The 21,173-nt window shown below is 44.0% G+C and overlaps 1 protein-coding gene across 1 annotated transcript in view; it reads left to right on the forward strand.

Moving 5' to 3' along the window:
* Positions 1-21,173, forward strand: part of XPOT (exportin for tRNA) — a 153,321-nt gene that overhangs the window by 58,327 nt on the left and 73,821 nt on the right. The window contains exons 10-16 of the mRNA XM_082253111.1: positions 2,200-2,238; positions 2,843-2,905; positions 13,263-13,387; positions 13,998-14,142; positions 15,320-15,439; positions 17,080-17,174; positions 17,462-17,531. Of these exons, the coding sequence (XP_082109237.1) occupies positions 2,200-2,238; positions 2,843-2,905; positions 13,263-13,387; positions 13,998-14,142; positions 15,320-15,439; positions 17,080-17,174; positions 17,462-17,531 (657 nt within the window). The remainder of the gene's footprint in view (positions 1-2,199; positions 2,239-2,842; positions 2,906-13,262; positions 13,388-13,997; positions 14,143-15,319; positions 15,440-17,079; positions 17,175-17,461; positions 17,532-21,173) is intronic.

Here is a 21,173-nt window from a genome sequence, read left to right on the forward strand (position 1 = left end):
CCCGATCCTCCTCCTCGAGTCTCACTCAGGTGCTCCTGGCTCCTCTCTCCTGCCAGGTGCTGCCAGAGCAAGCCGCTTGCTCTGAGAATAGCCAAGCAGGCACGTTCTTGACCCGTGGCTGTGTCCATTCACATATGAAGCCGCTGCTCGACTTCACCCCCTTCATCTCCTGATTGGCTCACTGGCTGTTATTGACAGCAGCAGTAGCCAATGGCTTCCCCTGCTGCCAAAAGCCAATCAGGAGTGCAAGTCCTCAGAGAGGCAAAGCTCTTGTGGACATGGCTGAATTGAGGTGGGGCTCAGGTAAGTATTTTGGGGGGCTGCTGCACACGGATTTTTAACTTTCATGCATAAAATGCATGGAGGTAAAAAACCTTGTGCCTTTACAACCACTTTGTTAACCAAAACTAGTTGCCACTGGTTATGTGCTCAGGTTTTCTGTGATATAGCATAGACTTTTCTCTGCAGTTTAGATCTCCTGCCTTTTTTATATATGAATCTGTTGAGGGGTTAATTTACCTGTATTCACTGTATCTGTAATGCTCATGATCAGCCCTGTGGGAGGAGAGTTCTCCATGCTTTTGTCTCTCCCATATAAGGTACATACTTGTTGATCCTCTCATGCTGTCCTAGAAGTCAGTTTTGGAAATTCAGAATTGAACTCTATTTCCGGAAGTCTCTTAGGACAGCTGCATTCCCCCCTTGTGTTATGTCCTTTTTTTTTTCTCCTGTTTATTTTGTTCTTGTTTACTACTAACCAGTAAAACAAAACAATGTTTACAAAACTTGGTAGCTCATGCTGAACTATACATTTTCCTCCTTATTGGTTTCAGTTGAGCTAAGGAAAAGCCATTAGCCTTTTTCATAAAACCTGTATGCGCCTGTATTTTTTTTATGCATATCAAAGTTCTGGTTTAGAAAAGGAAAATATAAACAATATATTCAGCCATTAGTCTATTTAAAAACAAAAAAGTGCATAGAAATGTTAATTGTGCTTTGTCATCACTACTTTTGAGTAATTTATCTGGAACGAATGCACATCAAGAGCTCTCTCCTGAATTTCTGTATATTTATTCTACATATGTTCTATTGAAGAGCGAATCTGTGTGACCGCCACACTACCATTTGGAGAATGTTAGTATTTTCTCTTACACCCAGTCACACCTTGGCATTTCAGGAATGCACAGAAACACACGCTTGTAGTGCTATGAATTCTGAATGGCGCCCAAAATGCAGTTAGCAGAGGTAACAAAATGCACAAGACTCACTGCAAAAAAAAATGTGCACCAGATACTTTGACATATGTCATTCATAGGGTAGCCCTTTCAAATGAATGGGCTGCCATATGCTATTGCCTTAAAAAGAAAAAAGTCACATGTGAATAGGACATTTAACGCTAAACACCAGCCTTACCTTCAGTCACTCACAAGTTCCTCTCCTGTATTGAAATAGCTTACTCCAGAAGAGAAGAAAGGAAGGTAGAAAATAGCAAAGGAGGGGAGGGGAAACAGATTTTTGTATATAATTGTTTAGATATAGACATGTGTCTATCCCTTTTTATTGTATTTGGAAAAATAAATACGTTTAAAAAAAAAAAATGCTTACTCCAATTTCACCACCCACTATAAGCTTCTCACTGTGTGCATCAGAAGCTACAGCAAGTCAGCCAGTGCCCATTTCATTACCTGGCTGGAGGATATCCAGCATCCTCTTTTTTTTCCACATCCTTACTGGCCTTGAAGTTCCTGCCTAGGAACACCCACTAACACAGACTGACATCTACCCATCAAGGCATTTTGGTATTTGCATAATTCCTGTCAGTAACCATCCCATTTGCATCAGGGCTTGAAAGCTTGTGAGAGTACTGAGGCCGGGTTACTGTAATTATTTCAGGAAATGATGTACAGTATCATGGCAGACCTAGTATTATCCCAGTGTTTTTAATTGATTTTTTTTCTTGCCTAAACAAAAATTGCATCTGCTTGGCCCCCTAACCTGAAAAATATGTTTGGCAGAAAAGTGGTTTTGATCCAGCAGTCACTCATTGGAAGAAACTGCCTGTGATAAACTACCTATAATATACAAATTGCATATTAGCAGTACTCTAAAGTAGGCATAGCCAAATTGGAGCAAACCTGTATAATAAGTGATTTAAAAAATTGTATTGGTATTATTGTAATAAATATTTTGCTTTTGCAGTTGGTTATGCTCACTGATCAACAGAAAGCTAATGTGGAGGTAAGTGGTCCTCATTCCTTCAGGAAAACCTGATATATTATACAACAAAAGATTTAATAAAATCTAAATTTCTCGATTGTCCATTGACAGAAGCAGCTCTCATACTTCTTAGCCATTGGGTTATGCTGCCCCCTGCAGGAGTAGTATGAGAGCTGCGTCTGTCAATGGGCTCAAGAGAAAAGGATTTTACAGTTCTTACAACAATCCAGTTTTTTAATGTCCCAGACAAAAAGTTTGCTAAAAGTATAATACCCTACTGTTTATATGTATATAAACTACAAGCTGGGAAGGTCCTTGAGCCTTAAATCTCTACCGGTTTTGTTGAACTTTGGAATAACTTAATCAGCAGTAAATACGAGATAATACATTTTAAACATGATATGCATAAAGAGATTATATTTCCTTAGGAGTGGAACCAAAATCTCACTACTGTGCATTATGGTCACTGCGCCAGTAAAACAAAAAAGGCAGTATTTGGTAACGCAGTGCATTTGGGCCAAATTATTATCTGCATGCCAGAAGAAACTAGCTGCTCTCTAATTTTGACTACAGTCTGTCTTTGTTTTTTAAATTTCTTGTCTAATGATCCTCTTCTCTGTTGTAGGCCATAATGTTGGCAGTAATGAAGAAATTAACTTATGATGACGAATATAACTTTGATAACGAGGCAAGTTTGACTTTGTTGAAACCTAAGCTTTTCTGATATTAAATAGAAGGCTGTTTTCCTTTTACATTGGATGCCTTTTTTCCCCAATATTTTGAGTATCCATGACCTTGTAAAATTGACATACCTATGGTACATCAATTATTGCATATCGTTTTTAATGAACTATACTATTTTTTTTTTTTTTCAGTTAAAATCAGTTTTACTAACTATGCAACATGTGATTTATCAAATTGGGACACCTATTACATTTTCTTGCACAGATGGGGTAAATTAACTAATCAGTCTTGGGCTATACATGTTCAACTTTTGTTGTACACGTTCTGTTAGATTTACCACAAACCACATAATATGAGGTCAAAGCTAAACAACACTTTCACTTGTATCTAATTAGGCAGGCCTTTGTACTACATAGTTGAAGGTAAATTTCAAGAAAATTGATCAGAAAATTGTAAGAAAATTTTATCGTGTATGGCCAGCCTTAAGCTTGTCTCACATGGGCTTCAGCTTGTATAAGAGTGCAGTGTTAACAGCAAGCTGTTACACAGCATATGCAGATCGTTCAGCAAGCTCCGTTGAAGCACCATTTAGCTCTAGTTTTTAAATGTTAAACGCTGGCCCTGGCTGTGCAGATTCCACTTTATGCGAGCTGCTAGCAGAGGCTTGAGCACTAATTGAAGCTTGTTGAAAGCCTGCTTTTGCGGCTTGTTTAAAGTGACAATCGGCACTCCCATTCAGATCTGTGTATCACATTTTCAAATTGGAGCTAAAGAGCAATTCAAAGGCGTTGAGACAGCTTTTCGAAGCTTGCCGAAAGGTTTGCAAAAGCTTGCCGAAAGTTTCATAAAAGCTTGCTGTTCACACTGCTCTTATACAAGCTGAAGCCTGTGTGAAACAGGATTTCCTTGAAGTGCTTAGTCTGAATGAAAGTCTTGAATTGCCGCAATTTCTCTATATTGTTACAAATGTGCCATATACTGTTTTCTCATATGTTCACCATGTTTTGTACTATACTAAAATGTATAAACTACAGAATGCAGAAAAAAAATGTAACCATCTATACCGTATTTATCGGCGTATAACACGCACCCCAATATTTGGAGAGAAATTTCAGGAAAAAAAGCTTAAATTTAATATCGAAACTCGGAACATTTTTTTTCTTTTTAAATCAAATGATATCTCACCAGTGCCCATGAATGCATCCTCATCAGCAGTGTCCATGCATGCAGCCCACCAGCAGTGTCCATGCATGCAGCCCACCAGCAGTGTCCATGCATGCAGCCCACCAAGCGCAATGTCCAAATATGCAGCATCGCAAGCGCCATTGGAACTGACCTCATTTGTTTTTAAAAAAGACCGGGAAGCAGCGCCGAGAGCAGAAGGGGCGGGCCGGGCCGAGAAGGAAGGACGAGCTGTCATAAGAGCAGAAGGGGGCGGGCCGAGCCGAGGAGAAGAGAGAACGAGCGAGCGCAGTCATCGGAAGTCCCGCCTCCTCTGCCTAGACGTGTGACGTCTGTCATAGGCGGGACTTCCGATGACTGCGCTCGCTCGTTCTCTCTTCTCCTCGGCTCGGCCCGCCCCCTTCTGCTCTTATGACAGGCAGCTCATCCTTACTTCTCCTCGGCCCGGCCCGCCCCTTCTGCTCTCGGCAATGCTTCCTGGCCGTTTTTTTTTTTTAATATCGGCGTATAACACGCACTGCTGCTTTTTCCTCCATTTTTAGGAGGAAAAAGTGCGTGTTATACGCCGATAAATACGGTACTTTCTCTTACGTCCTCCGACAGTCGCCGCCTCTTCATATTCGTCACATATAGGGGGTATTAGACTTTGCTCCGAAGGAGTAGCTAGGCAACAGAATATGTTAACATTAAAGCTTTTAACATATCCCACCCTCAAGGGGTGGTCCCCTCAGTCAATACCCTCCTACTTCCTGCAACCATATCTCAGTTTTAATGTCTAGCTTGTCAGGAGTGGCTGGCTCTCTCTGTGCTGGGACTTTCTGTCCCAGACTCTTTCTTCTTTTTAAAATTTTGTTTGAGTTTTCTCTCTACCTTTACTTAGCTGTTATTTTGTCAGCGTTAGTTAGTTCTTCGGATGAAGAGGATCATGCGGACTGGGTCTCGGGCTGATCCCCCTGGTCGCAGGTCGTGGGTCAGTGGCTTCCCAGCCTGCCATCGAGCGTTCAGCCAGGTAACGCTCCTGGCACAGTGAACGACCCATCCCTGTTCGGTGCAGGGATGATTGGTGAGGTGGCTACCTCACTGGACGCCGTGCGGTTTCTTAACCCCCATTTTGTGCGTCTTGAATTGCGACTCTCCCTGCCTCATGTGCAGCGGCTTGTTCGCCTGGGCGGGTCCCCCACGCCATTAAGAGGTAAGTGTATCTATGTGGGGACCTGTCTGTCTGGGGGGGTGTCAGCCTGGGACTGTGTAACCTGCCTCTATTCACACTGCTTGTCTCCCTATCTCTCGGCTGCATGCTGTGGGCTGCAAGGGGGGGGGGGAGCTGTGTGACACTGTGTGTGTCAGTCTGGTCAGTGTGAAAAGCTGTGTGCTGTGGGGCATGTTTTTTTGGCATGTTTGGGCATTTACAGCGATCGCTGCAAAGATCTGACATGTGTTCTTATACATGGATGGCATGTGTGCATTACTACACTGTGGAGCGGCGGTTTCGGCGCCAAACGGCGCCGTTTTGCCTACACTCGCTCCGGCCGCATGTTTTACATGCATGGCGGCCATTTTCTTGTAGCCTCCATAGGCTTTCATAGAGCGCCCTGGCAGCATCACTTCCTCTTTCCAGGAACACCGAGGCAGCAGCAGCGGCGAGGGTCTCCTCAGGTTTTATCCTTCTGTTCTTGCTATCCATTGCCTGTGTTCAGTTTGCATATTCCCTGTGGGGGTCTCATTGTGCTTGAGTGTGGTGCGGTGGGCTGCGCTTGCCGCGCTTGCTTAAAGGGGCAGTTAACCCTTTATTGTCTGGTATTACAGGGGCAATGGATTCTCAGGAGGGCAAATTTCCTACCGCCTTGGTGGAAAGCCAGGGGACCGCTGTTTCCCCCCCAGGGGGGGATTTAGCCACTATTGTGGCTGGCCTTGCTGCTCAGGTGCAGATGCTGGTGGCTGCTCAATCTACTAAAAGACCCAGAATTGCTCTTTCCTCTGATTCTGAGGGTGAAGGTGATGGGGTTGTTATGGCGGGGGCCTCCTTATCGGGGTCCCGCTCCTCCCTAGATCTAGTGGGGTCCGAAGTGGAGGCTGAAGTTGAGGGGGTTGATAATTCTCCCCCTGGCTCGCCTGAAGAGCTTGCAATCATGGATGAATTGATTGCTTCCATAAAGCAAACATTGCGTTTGCAGGATGAAGTGTGTCCCCGCGCTGCCTTGGCGGCTTATGGGACGCAGAGGAAACGCAGGACACCGCAGGTTTTTCCCTGCAATGATGATTTTCAACGCGCTGTTAAGGAACAATGGCGCAATCTGCGCAAACCTTTTGCTGTACCAAGTAGGTTCAAGCTGCGTTATCCTTTCTCGCCTTCCACTGATGAAAGGTGGTGTGTTCCTCCCCCAGTGGATCACGCAATTGCGGTTTTGAACAAGGCCACTGCGATTCCTGCGGAGGATTCCCCTGTGTTCCGTGATGCCACGGATAGGAGATTGGAGTCTCTTGCCCGTCATACTTATTCTGTTACGGGTTCTATGCTTAAAGCTCTGTTTGCTTCTCTCATGGCGGCCCAGGCGATCGCAAGTTGGACGCAGATGCTTAGGCGCGTCCTAGTGGCCGACTCGGCCTCGCCGGCGACCCTGGATATGGTGGATCAAATCCACCAGGGTGTCATGTATCTGTGTGATGCGGACCTGGACCTGGTTCCATTGGCTGCACGTGTGCACAGCGTGGCGGTGTTGTCTCGCCGCCTGGTTTGGTTAAAATGTTGGTCGGTGGAATCTTCGCGTAAGAACTTAGCCAATCTACCTTATGATGGGTCTCGCCTTTTTGGGGAGTCCTTGGATGTGTTGATTAAGGGGATCACCGGGGGTAAGAGCACTCTCTTGCCCCATTTCCCCAAGGCTAAGGGGGCTTCTGGGAAGAAGCATGCTAATTTTCGGCCCCCTCAGGGGTCTTTTCGTGCCTTTCGGCCGCACTACAAGGGCAAGCCGTTCAAAGGTCAAGGCTCTCAGAAGAAGCCCTGGTCTGGGAAACAGAAGTCCGGCCAATCCGGATCTGCAGCCCATAACAGTTCGGCCTGAAGGGGCGCCCTCACCCAGTTTTGGGGTGGGGGGACGCTTGCTCGGTTTTCTTCAACCCTGGTTGGCCCGTGTGCGGGACAGGTGGGTTCAGGAGATCGTTCGATCTGGTTACAAGATCGAGTTTCCCTCTCGGCCGGAGAGCAGATTTTTTCCCTCAAATCTTCAACTGTCTCCAGAGCGTTTGCGGGACCTGCACCTGGCGGTGCGGGACTTGAGGGCTCAGGGAGTGGTGGTTCCGGTGCCTCATCGGGACAGATTTCGGGGGTTTTATTCCAATCTGTTCACCGTGCCCAGAAAGGAGGGCAAGGTTCGTCCAATTCTGGACTTGAAGGCTCTGAACCGCTCTGTGCGGGTTCGCAAGTTCCGCATGGAATCCCTGTGGTCGGTGGTGGCTGCCCTGGTTCCGGGGGAATTCATGGCCTCCATCGATTTGAAGGATGCGTATCTTCACATCCCCATTTTCGAGGGTCACCAGAGGTTCCTTCGATTTGCCATTGCGGAGGATCACTACCAGTTCGTGGCGTTGCCTTTTGGTCTCGCCTCGGCTCTTCACCAAGGTGCTTGCACCGGTTCTGGCGTTATTGAGGGCCCAGGGCATTTCTGTCCTGGGGTATCTGGACGACATTCTGGTTCGGTCTGCGACCAGCCAGGGTCTGGAGAAGGACCTGTCTGTCACGATGCAAACTCTGCAGGAGTTTGGTTGGACGATAAATTTTCCAAAGTCGACACTGAGTCCGTCGGTTCGTCTTCCCTACCTGGGAATGATTCTGGACTCGGTGCAGGCGAAGGTCTTCCTGCCGGAAGACAAACTCAGAACTCTTCAGGAGGAAGTCAGGTCCCTCAGGGACGTTCCGCACTCGTCTCTGCGGACGTGCATGAGATGTCTGGGATTGATGGTCTCGGCTTTCGAGGCGATTCCCTTCGCCCAGTTTCACACGCGGGGTCTCCAAGCGGAGATCCTGTCCAGGTGGGACGGGCGACCTCAATCTCTGGATCTTCAAATCTCGTTGAGTCATCGCACCAGAAGAAACCTTCTGTGGTGGCTCCAGTCCCCGATGGTGTCCGGGGGCAAGTCGTTTCGTCCTGTCTCGTGGACGGTGATCACCATGGATGCCAGCCTGTCGGGCTGGGGTGGTGTTCTGGGCGTTCTATCCGCCCAGGGGACTTGGTCGGAGGGGGAGTCTTCCCTTCCGATCAACATTCTGGAATTACGTGCGATAAAGCTCTGTCTTCATCGCTGGACGGACCGGCTGCAGGGCTGCCCGGTTCGGGTGCAGACGGACAATGCCACGGCGGTGGCCTACATCAACCACCAAGGGGGCACCAGGAGTGCCCGAGCGGCTCGAGAAGTGGCCGACATTCTGTCTTGGGCCGAGACTCATGTCCCGGCGATAACGGCGGTTCACATTCCGGGAGTGGAGAATTGGCAGGCGGACTATCTGAGTCGCCAGACCCTGGATCAGGGGGAATGGTCTCTCCACCCGGCTGTCTTCCAGATGTTGTGCGCGAAGTGGGGTCTTCCAGATGTGGACCTGTTCGCGTCTCGTCTCAACAACAAGGTGAAAAGGTTCGTGGCAAGGACGCGCGACCCTCGGGCAGACGCGTCGGACGCGTTAGTGGCCCCGTGGCATCAGTACAGGCTGATGTACGCGTTTCCACCGATTCAGTTGCTGTCCAGGTTCCTTCGCAGGTTGCACTCGGACCGCAGCACGGTGATTCTTGTGGCACCGGACTGGCCTCGCCGGTCCTGGTACGCAGACCTCGTGAATCTGGCGGTCGACGCTCCGTGTCGTCTGCCTCTTCGAGACGATCTACTGTCTCAAGGACCGATATACCATCCTGCTTTACAGTCGCTGGCTTTGACGGCCTGGCTGTTGAGACCGAGGTCCTGAAGGAGAGGGGTCTCTCTCCAGAGGTCGTTCATACTTTGATCAACGCGAGGAAGTCTTCCTCGGGGAAGGTTTATTACCGTACTTGGAAGGCCTATTTTGCCTGGTGTGAGTCCAGGGGGTTTTCACCCCGCACATACTCGGTTTCCCGTGTGCTGTCTTTTCTTCAAACGGGTGTTGATCAGCGTTTGGCGCTGGCTACGATAAAGGGTCAGGTGTCTGCGCTGGCCGTTCTGTTTCAACGTCTTGTGGCTTCCAACTCCTTGGTTGGCACTTTTGTTCAGGGTGTGCGGCATCTGGTTCCTCCTAGGAGGGATCCTTTGCCCCCTTGGGACTTGAATCTCGTTCTGTCTGTGTTGCAACGTGCTCCTTTTGAACAGATCAGGGAGATCTCGTTGTCCAAAAAGGTCGCCTTTTTGGTGGCGATCACTTCGGCTCGCAGAGTGTCGGAGATGGGAGCTTTGTCCTGCAAGTCTCCATACCTGGTTGTTCATTTGGATAAGGTGGTCTTACGACCTAATCCTTCTTTTCTTCCGAAACGAGTTTCGGAATTCCATCTTAATGAGGATATTGTCTTACCTTCGCTGTGCGCGAAGCCTAAACATCCAAAGGAGGTGAGATTGCATTCTCTGGATGTTGTTCGGGCGATAAGGGTTTACCTTAAATCGACTGAGTCTTTTCGGAAGACGGACTCCTTGTTTGTTCTTCCAGAGGGTCCTCGGAAGGGCATGGCGGCTTCGGCCTCTACCATCGCAAAATGGATCAGGCAGACCATTGAACAGGCCTATGCTTTGCAGGGGAAGGTTCCCCCTGTGCCTGTGAAGGCGCACTCTACTAGATCTTTGAGTACGTCTTGGGCCTGTCGTCATGGGGCTTCTGTAGCCCAGGTGTGTAAGGCGGCGACCTGGTCGACCGTACACACGTTCACAAGATTCTACAAAGTAGATGTTCAGGCATTGGCGGATGCTTCCTTTGGCCGCAAGGTTCTTAGTGCGGCTGTTCCCTAGGGTCCCTTGTTAGGGACCTCTGGCTGTTGGGATAAGTTTTGTATCCCCTGGTTTTTTTGTCTTTTCCTGGGTTGTTGCTCCTGTTGAGCACTTGTTTTTTTCTATTGCCCAGCTGGTTTCCTTCCTTTGGTAAGGTTCCTTTCTTTGATGCGGAGACTGCGTTGCCTTTCGGCGCGGATGCGTTTCCCACCCCTCATGTTTGCACTGCTTTGGGACGTCCCCATATGTGACGAATATGAAGAGGCGGCGACTGTCGGAGGACGTAAGAGAAAACGGAATTTTTGTAAAATCTTACCTGTAAAATTCCTTTCTCTGAGTCCTCCGACAGTCGCCGCCCCCGCCCCTCTTTTGGGGTTTGGTTGTATACTCTACTGCTATTCCACTAAAACTGAGATATGGTTGCAGGAAGTAGGAGGGTATTGACTGAGGGGACCACCCCTTGAGGGTGGGATATGTTAAAAGCTTTAATGTTAACATATTCTGTTGCCTAGCTACTCCTTCGGAGCAAAGTCTAATACCCCCTATATGTGACGAATATGAAGAGGCGGCGACTGTCGGAGGACTCAGAGAAAGGAATTTTACAGGTAAGATTTTACAAAAATTCCGTTTTTTCAGATACATTTTCTTTCACTTTTTATTGGGAACAAAAATGGATATTTGCATATCACAAAGGTGCTATATGATAGCATAAATTGGTAGAAAAGAGTATATTATCATAAACAAGGCCACTTTAAAAAAAAACACAAAGAGCCAATTTAGATAGATTCCCTCCGCAGATGTTAAATATTGACCGTTCTCCATAAATAAGGAGTGACTGATCTGGACAACATTGGAATTTTAGGTAATTTAAATGGGAGAGTGAAGCTTGAGGTTGAAACATACTCTGTTTTCAAAAGACTCCCCAACGTGGGGTCCAGTGAACAAGATAGAACATAAGTGCACCAATGCAGTCATCCACAAGACCAAACATGGTTATAGCGAAGAGAAAGTGGAGAAGTAGAATAAGAGCAAGGGGAGGGATCCATCTCCACCGCGGAGGGGCACTGCGGGTACATTCATTTGCTGCATTAGCTTGCAATTCTAGGAAATGCACAAAAGGATGTGTAGATAAAGCCCCTGTTCACATCGGCACGATTTGCCATGTCAAATTGCAGCCTATTGCTGGTCAACGGCACTGTCCCAATCGGTGCGGCTCCGCACCAAATTCCAAAAGTAGTTCCTGCATTACTTTAGGTAACTTCAGGGGAGATTTCAATAGACATCTGTGCATTAACACACACAGATGTCTTTCAAATCGCCACAAACTCGCACTGAAATGCGGGTTCAGCTGAACTCACACGATTACAAAACCCGGCGTTCAATGTTAACAATGGCTTAAAGTGATACAGCCAGAGTCACCATATGCATCTTTTAGCATTTTAGCTTCGCTGTCAGTTTTTTATTAGCGTACCTTGTACCTGACTTTTTACTGATTTCCACAATTTTTGGATCATCTGTTTCGTTGCCCAGAATGTGGGTCTCACGCCTGCATGCTCATGCCTGGTAGCACCTTTTATTGGTTCATGCAGTAGCGCCTCCCTCTGAATTTTTTTTTTTTTTTTTTATCAAATTTTATTAAAGTTTTGTGAAGAAAAAAAAAATACAATTTCAAAAAGACAAAACAAAAAAATATAAAGCTTATATCAAGCACATATAATGTATAGCAGGTCATATAAATTCAGAATGACAAAATAAACATAGTCCAGGTGCAGTCTGAGCATTGAGCAATAGGTTGGAACCTGCTTAAAACCTCCTGCTTTCTAGCACCCTTGTCACCTCCTCCCATACTCTCCTCCTGGACTTTTCCAGAGCCTCTCCAATCCTATGGAACTCCTTACCCCAATCTGTCCGATTATCCCTACTCTTTTAGACTATCCCTGAAAACCCTTCTCTTCAGAGAAACCTATCCTACCCACACCTAACAACTATACTTCCATTTTCTCCACCAGGTCATCCCCCACAGTTATTGCCTTTTGTTTCACTTGACTCTCCCTTCTAGATTGTAAGCTCTAACGAGCAGGGCCCTTCAATTCCTCCTGTATTGAATTGTATTGTCTTCCCTCATATTGTAAAGCGCTGCGCAAACTGTTGGTGCTATATAAATCCTGTATAACAATAATACTTACACACCAAAACATAGATTATATTCGGTGTGTGGTTCTAAAAATTCAAGCAGGAATACAATAAAATCTAAAACCTTGCTATCACATAATCCTTTTTTTAGATACATTTTACTGTAGCCTTACAAATTACACACAATATACAATTTTGGTTCCGACGAATACTTTTTTTTTTTTTTTTAACTAATTTACTTGGTACCAGTAAATAGTTCAAAATTGTCCTGTGTACATAGTTGCAGTCAGAGTGCCAGCAGTATCACTAAACCACACATCCCTATGTGTTATGTTCCCTAAACCAGTTTGTTACTATATGAGCATTTGTCTATTGGACTACATCAGATTTGGGCCCTGAATTTGCCAATTTTTTCATACTTAAGTGATGAATCTTCCAAACTGTTTTCTAGTAAACATATGACTTTATTACATTCTTAAATCCTTAGCTAGGCTGTTCTGATTCAGTTTCCACACTCTCTCATTTTTTGCTTTGCATAGGACTTTAGTAATTTGCGCTAAAGTGGTGCTCACATCCACAGAGCTGTGCAGAAGAGCTGCATGGTGTAGGTCCATATCACATCACATGACAAAGCATCCCTGTGCACTACAGTCTACGTTTTTTAGCCTCCCTATGCAGCTCTGCAGGATCGTCTAACTGCGTGATAATGTTGGGCATTGAGGAAAGCAGGGAGCAGTAAATAAAGGAGGGCAACTAAAGGCAGCTGTGGTCAAAATTTGCTCCAGGAACTGACTAAAAGGGGCATTTAGACATTTTCCAGGAGCAGACAGAAGTCGTTACTAGTGTGGGAATGTTTATCATCCAGTCAGCAGGCTAGAGGAAGGAAGGCAATAAGGGAAGCTGCAGAACTAACAATGGCGAAGAGTGGTAATCCAAGCATCTTATCATAATGACCTTCGTCAGAATTTTAGGACAATGACAAACTAATTTTAAAATGGAAATTAGAAGCAGCATTGTGCTGTGCTTGCAATATGACTTAGAGGGAGGAAATAATTGTCATCTCAGTTTCATCATACCGAAAAAAAAAATGTACTGTTTTTTAAAAACAGGGTGAAGATGAAGCTATGTTTGTTGAATACAGAAAGCAGCTGAAATTGTTGTTGGATCGTCTTGCACAAGTGTCACCAGAACTACTGTTGGCCTCTGTTCGCAGAGTTTTCAATAGTACACTACAGTAAGTAACTTTGGAAATGCATTCCTTGGCTATAGTTCTAGCATAACCCTAAAATTTTTTGATTGAGCATTGTGTAAGCAATTTAAAAAAGAAAAAAAAAATGGTCTTGAATTAAATTTTTTTGAAGATACTTCAGTAACCATAATTAAACCATGTAGCCACCACATTTTCCCTGTTGCTAAGAAGCTACTGCTAACTAGTTAAAAAAAATACGTCCTTATAAAGAGACCATGCAACCTTGCTTGTTACCTTTTTTATATATTTTTTGCACTTAAACTGTGTTGTGCAATTGCAAAATTCTATTAAAGCTGGTAATAGTCTAGTGTTTCTAGATTATACTACTGGTCTTCAAATGTTTTCCTTGAAGTTCAGTGAAACGGCATCTACCTGGTGTTCACATATTCTGCTAGCTCCTAGATTTTACATTCTAGCTACTGAATTTTAAATGGGTTCTCCATTTTATATTGCTCTGCAGAAAGGCATTTCAAATATTAGTTTGTCTTCAGCATAATCTTTTAAAAATGCAACTAGTTTTTATTTCGGCAACCAGAGTATTGTGTTTAAGGGTTCTGCACTTGATATCCATGTTTGTTATTTATCTCCTTTAAAGAAACTGGCAGGCTACCCCATTTATGGAAGTAGAGGTTGCTATCCGGTTGCTGTACATGTTGGGAGAAGCTATCCCTGCATCCCATGGAGCTCATTTCTGTGGAGACGCTACTAAAGCAAGTGCATTGCAGGACATGATGAGAACAGTAAGTAGTTTTTTTTTTTTTTTTCTGTAATTGAAATGAAACTGACTTGGCACCTGTTAACACATCTTTGTATAACTATGTATACTGATAACACAGTTGTGGCTTAAACATTACAGAAGAATTAAAGGCCACACTTTTTTTTTTTTTTTTTTTTGTGTATTAAGATTTGGGGAGGGTTATAGCTCCTGACAGTTGCTTAGTTCCCCCCCCCCCCTCCTTTTTTTTCTCATGTCTCAATGGGGGTATGTCCCACTTTCTCCTTCCTCCTGCACCATAGCCAAAACAAGAAGGGATAGGAACTCCATTCCTGGTTGTCTTTGGGGTTACCAGAGCTAGTGTTCGGTTTGAAGATTGCCGTTCCATTCCTGTTTGAAAACCCAAAATTTCCTTTCACTTTCACGCTGTAATAACATAGAAAAAAAAAAAGCAATAAAATCTTGACAGGTGTTCTAATCCCTCCATACTGCATACATCCCTTCAAAGCGGAGTTCCAGTATTTTGTGTTTATTAAGTCAGCAGCTATAATAAGTGTAGCTGCTGACTTTTAATAAACACACCTGTACCAGGATTTAGCAATGCGGCCGCCTGAACAATAGATTCTCTCCCTCTCCTCTCCCCGGCATTACAACACCACCCTTTTGGGTGGAGCTCCGCTTCAAAAAAAATGTTTTGCTTTTAATTAATACTTTTAATTTTTTGAAAACTTTGAAACTTTTGCCCTTAGAGGACATAGATCTGGAGTTTATATGCAACAAATTCCTCATCTACATGTAATCTTTGTTTAGGTGGATCTCTTTTTGTGCTTTTTTTTTTTTCTTCTGCCATGCTGTTTAATTGGCTTCCATCCAAGTTGATTGTATGTGTGCTGAGAACATTGGGTTGGTAAATCTACCTGATTGCATGACATCACTAGCCCTAGTCTTCTTGTTCTGTTTACTTTCTGAAAGGGTCCATTTTGGGTGTCCACGTCATGACAGGGTCCTCTCAGGAGAAAGAAGAGGGCAGCATCGTCACAGGGAGGATGGCAGGAGATCAGTGATCTTGAGGGGGGCCATTGTAATACTGGATCAGTGTTCTTCTGCATGGAACTGGCAGCAGTGAGGGACCTGGACAGAGTGGACTTTAAAAGTGATTGTAAATGATTAGCTTTTTTTTTTTTTTTTTTCCTCTCTTCCAGCTTGTGACCTCTGGTGTGAGTGCCTACCATCATACATCTGTTACATTAGAATTTTTTGAAACTGTGGTTAGATATGAAAAGTATTTCACGGTTGAACCCATACACATTCCTAATATTTTGGTAAGTTTTTATGTTTGATTGCACAAGTATGTATATTTGACTAAGTGAATCTTGAAAAAACAAGCCCACAGCCCCTAGCTTCTTAAGCCTATTTAAGATAAAACCCCTACCCAGGTACTTATCACTTCTAGATGGTGGCGTGATTTTCTAGTTTTAACATCCTTCTGCCTGAAACTTTCTTCAGCATTGTCTGCACAGTAACTACCCATAGAAACCACACACCGCTCCAGGTGAAAATACCTTCAAAAATTTTTACAGTAACAGCAGGCTCAATGTGCAAGCCGTATAGAACAAAAAGTGTCTGGACAGCTGCATAGCTATGACTAAGCACTGTTAGTGTGAAACGCATAAGCTGTCTTTTGATCCGTACCTCTGTATGCTGTGGTATTTTATCCTCTTTTCAATAAATGTTTGCATTGGAGTGCAGCTGTCCAGACACACTTTTTGTTCTATAGTAACTACCCATAGGTTTAAATAGGGCTGTACTTAATATAAACCGTAGGACTATGGCCATATTCAGGTTTATGGAACATTGTGCAGGTACAGCAATGTTGATATACACCCAGAAAGAATGGTTATTAAAAACATCTGGGTGAGAGTTTAACTTGGCTTAATGCTGAACTCTAGGCGGATTTTAAGGACAAACAAATATAGTTCTGCAATCCTTAACCACTTGACCTGAAGGTTTACCCCCGGTGATGGGCCATTTTTTGCTATATGACACTGCAGTACTTTAACTGACAATTGTGTGGTCATGCAACGCTGTACCCCAAAAAAAAAAAATTGTCGTTTCCCCCCCCACCCACAAAGAGCTTTCTTTTGGTGGTATTTGATCACCACTGCATTTTTTTATATTTTTTATGCTATAAACAGTCTGACAATATTTTTTACTTTCTGCTATTGAACCTATCCAAAAGAAAAATGTACAAAATCTAATTTCTTAATAAATTAAGGCCAATGTGTATTCCTCTACATGTTTTTGGTATAAAACAATTGGCATAGAATAGGCATATATTGATTGGTTTATGCAAACGTTATAGCGTCTACAAGCTGTGGTATATATTTATGGAATTTTTATTTTTTAAACTAGTAATGGTGGCAATCAGTGACTTATAGTGGGACTGCGATATTGCGGCAGACAATCGGAAACTGACACCTTTCGGGAACCAGTGATGCCAATAGAGTGATCAGTGCTAAAAATATCCACAGTCACTGTACTAATGACACTGGCTGGTAAGGGGTTTAAACATCTAGGGTGATCAAAGGGTTAACTGTGTGCCTAGCCAGTGTTTTTATGTGCTGCTTTTACTAGGGTAAGAGATGTTATAATCCCTGTTTGCAGGAACATAGAATCCAGCCCGTGCCCCCAGGCGGAATTGCAGGATCACGTATACATACACGTGACCATGCGCAGAGCTGCCGCCCTGTAGCAGTAAGACTTCTGTAGGGCGGTCAGCAAGTGGTTAAGGTGCTACTAAAGTTCTGCTGTTACTGTGAGCAGGCAGGCTTTTTATTGCACAATACATTGTCTCTTCTGCAATAAACTACACCCAACTGCCTGCTCAAGCACAAACTCTAGGTAGTGTTCTGGCACTGTTCTCTAGTAAATGACGTGATCTATTTATCTTCTCTAATTTCAGATGGCATTTCTGGATCATAGAGGCTTACGCCATTCTAGTCCTAAAGTTCGAAGTAGAACATCTTACCTTTTTTCACGTTTTGTGAAATCACTTCAGTAAGTAAGGGCTCAATCTCGTTGTGCTGCAATAACCCCCTTGCGTTAAAATACCAAACCCTTACTTTGTCACTAGAGCTAGTAGAATAAATGAAGTGTTAGCTGAGTGTTAATTACACTCTGATTACTAATTTCATCATGTCCAAGGCTATTACTGGAAAAATTTAAATTTTAATTGATGTGAAATACAGCTTTAAATTATTGGACTATGCTGCACATATTTTTTTCAGTGTTAGGTTTTTAAATGGTGTAAACATGCTAATTGCTCATGTGTTTATTTTTTTTAGTAAGCACATGAATACTTTTGTAGAGGACATTCTGAGTAGAATTCAAGATCTTCTAGAACTCTCTCCGCCTGTAAGTTACTATTTAGTTTTTTTTTTTTCTCACTATTGAAGTAAAAAAATTAAGAAAGTAATAGCCAAACAAAGACCAAATGCATAAATACGATCCAAATGTATGTGTTTTTTATTTTTTTTACTTCCCAAAGGATTTTTATTTTTTGTTTGTTTTACACACCACTTTGCACACGAAGGCTGCCATTAGTGATCTCCTGCTAAAAGTGTACTTCCTGAGCTGCTGACCTATGACAAGCAAGCAGCCAGTTAAACGAAACTCCTGATTAGTCTGGTCCAGGTCAGTAACTCCGAAAATAATAAAAGTAGAGCTGGACAGAAAATTAACACTTTCAGATAAAGGTCAGCAATGACAGCCTAGGTGTTGCTGTGAACTTGGTTCATTTCTCTTATGCCAAACATAATCTAAAATCCTGCGATTGAAAAAAAACACTGCAAAGTTGTGTTGGTTTGGGGTTTTTATTAGGGATGCACCGATCCGATATTAGGATCGGATATCGGTGCCGATATGGCCATAATAGCTGGATCGGTAAAATTGACAGATCCACGGGCCCATCCGGTTTTGCTCTTTACATAGCTGTGAGGGAGCAGAGAACAGCGGTCAAAGAAAAAAAAAGAGCCTCCTGCAAATGCCTGTCAGGCTCCCAGTGAAGTAAACACAATGCATACAATGTATCTTTTCGTTCCGTCTGCCAGAGGAGGGAAGTTTAACCTCTTAAATGCACAATGTTATAAGGTATCTGCCGATACCGATCCGGAAGTATTTTGTTATAAGCTCACAAAACATTACTTCGGGATCGGCGATTTCACAGAGCAAAAGATCGGGACCAAAAAAGTCGGATCGGTGCATCCCTAGTTTTTTTTTAGACAAAATACAGCATTGCCTTTTTCAATATGTGGTAGAAAAGGACTACCAAAAGAAGTGGATGGGGGCTCGAGGTGTTCGAGCCTTCATCCAGAAAATACATGGAGAGCCATGGATGAGCATAGAAAGGAAAGAAATGTAGGGAGGGGGAAAAAGCAAAGGCTGGGTAAAAAAAGGGGGGGACAAGAGACAGAAAATGAAGAAGAAAAGAGAGGGAGGGGAAGAGAAGGGGAACAGGAAGAAGGGAGAAGAGAAAAAAATATATAGAAAAAGAGGAAAGAGAAGAAAAAAGAAGAACAAAGAGACAAAAAATAGAAAAATGAGAAAGAGAGAAAGAAAAAGAAGAAAAAAAGGAAAAAAAGAAAAGAAGAACAGAACAAAGTTCCAAGAAAGAATATGAATGAGGGCTGGTGGGATTTTAATGGTACCGTAGAAAAAATCATAGAAAAGGTGATAAAATCAAGTATTTTATTTATACATCATTAAAAACCAGGTAGGGGAAAACATTTATATATGTATAAAAACATATCAGCGGATACAAACAGTACAGTAACAAAGGTATAGACAATAAGTGATGATAGATTTATAGCTCATCCGGTGTGCAAGACCTCGGAGAATTAACCCAACATGTTTCGCAGCCTGTGTAGGGCTGCTTCTTCAGGGGTCTGTAACATGCTATATAAGAGGAGAGTTTTAATAAACCTATGTAGAAACAAAACAAGTAATGAATAAACAAATAAAATACAGCTTAATGGTTAAACATGCACATGCGGCTCCTATGTGTACAATGCACAGCCCATCACCACAAATCATCACCCGGCAGTGCACCAAGGAGGGAGAGAGCCCGGGATCCCCACAATACGTCTTACCCACGGATGTGGAGGAGAAATAAGACAAGGGTAGTCAAATGGCGTAAGTGTTGTGAACCAGCCGAGGTACCCCGAGGGATACCAGTAGGGTTCAAAAAGTGAAAAGAGAGAGCACACCAAAAATTTCCAAAGGGATATCCAAGGAAAGTGTTTGCTAGGGCAAGTAAAAGTAAAAATAGAACTTAAAAGGCAATAAATTTACCTTTAATGGTACTGAATTATATATGACTCGATAATGAGACCGAGTGATTTGGAACCCTAAAGCTCCTATCTCTAAAGAGAGAAATATAGAATATATTAAGAGGCATAACTGATCCTGACAAAGAAGCAACTTAGAAGGACAAAAACGAAAGGAAGGGAAAAGGGAAGGAAACCAGAGAACATAGAAAGGAGAGAAAAAAGGATGAAACAAAAGAAACAACACAGGGAAAGAAAGAGATGGGGAGAAAGAATGGAAAGGGAGACAAAACACACAACAAGCGTTAAAAAAGGGGAGGAGAAAAAGGGGGTAGGAAAAAAGGGGGGGAGAGGAGGAAAAACAAAAAAGGGGAAAGCAAATGAATGAAAAGAAAGGAGACATGAAAGAGATGACTACCTCACAGAGAATGCTGATAAAATATGGAGAGGCCGATTGAGGAAGAAGCAAACAAGCGTCTATAGCTGCAGTGGGTAGTGTCTAATTGTCATGCTCGTTCTGAGGTACGCCAGAGGGAACCACCTATAGGTATCCAGATGGAGTTGACCAAGTAGCACAGAGCATCTAAAGGGAAGATACAAAAATAGTTTGAAATTGAGACATAGCCTCGGGGTTCGTATGATAGCAAACCTCCAGGCATGGCCATCAATCAGACAACAGACCTCCGGGCATGACAAGCAACACGTACTTACCCACATGTGTTCAGATGGAAAGCATGGCCTTCTCACAAGGGTATGAAACGCCAAACCTCCCGCTTATATACTACCTCAACCCGACGCCGGACGCATGTCATAGACATGCGCCACGGCGTGGGTCAGATCCTCAACGATGCGCGCACCGGAAGCGCGCATAGTGCTGCACTGGACTCGGCCGCATCACGCAGCCGCGTGCAGCCATGGAGAGCGGAAGTGGAGGTAATCATACCTCCACATCCCGCACCTCCATCCAAGGATCACACATCCGTGGGAAGCGAGAGGAGGAGCCAGGGCTCTCCAACCCATCACAGGGGCAAAGCAAACCAGGCGATCGGAGGGGTGGATGAGCGTGCATTGCAGATAGAAACAAAAGGAGCAAAAAAAGCATGTGAATGGATGACACACAGACAAAAAAAGAATTAACATATAAACAACAAAGTATACAAAGTCATACACCTAGTGCAACAATCAATGCAGCATACATGAAGCACTCCATTTAGCAATGACGTGGCGATCCGTGGCTGGGAAGAAAGGACGAAAAAAAGGGGGGGGGGGGGAAAAGGGGAGAAAACTACAGGAGAGGAAGGGAAACATCACCAGCCAAGGACCGTCGCGCTGTATACAGTATAAAGTATCACAAATTACCTTTCCACAAATACATCAACAATTTATGGAAATGGCCACAAGGGTCCAAAATGAGGATTGGTCAGGAACAAATCATGAAGAAAATAAATAAATATAGCTCCCAGGGAGCGGTTATCAAAAAAAGCCTTACAAAGGCACAATTCCGTCTATGGAATGAGCAAGTTTTTAGGTTTTTATTTCTCCCAGAGTCTTTGTGGCCCCATCTCATGACCGCCAGGTGAAACAAGGGACCAACGTGCAAGGGGTAGGGGTCCCACCAGGTGTGAGTGGAGTAGTGTGTCTAAATACAAGAATGTAAGACAGTCTCTATCCAAGGAATGGTTTGTAGGTTAAAACCTCATTAATTCCTGGGGGTTTGATAGCATCCAGCAAC

This window comes from Pelophylax lessonae (genome assembly GCF_965119305.1).
Source record: "Pelophylax lessonae genome assembly, chromosome: 4".
Lineage (NCBI taxonomy): Eukaryota > Metazoa > Chordata > Amphibia > Anura > Ranidae > Pelophylax > Pelophylax lessonae.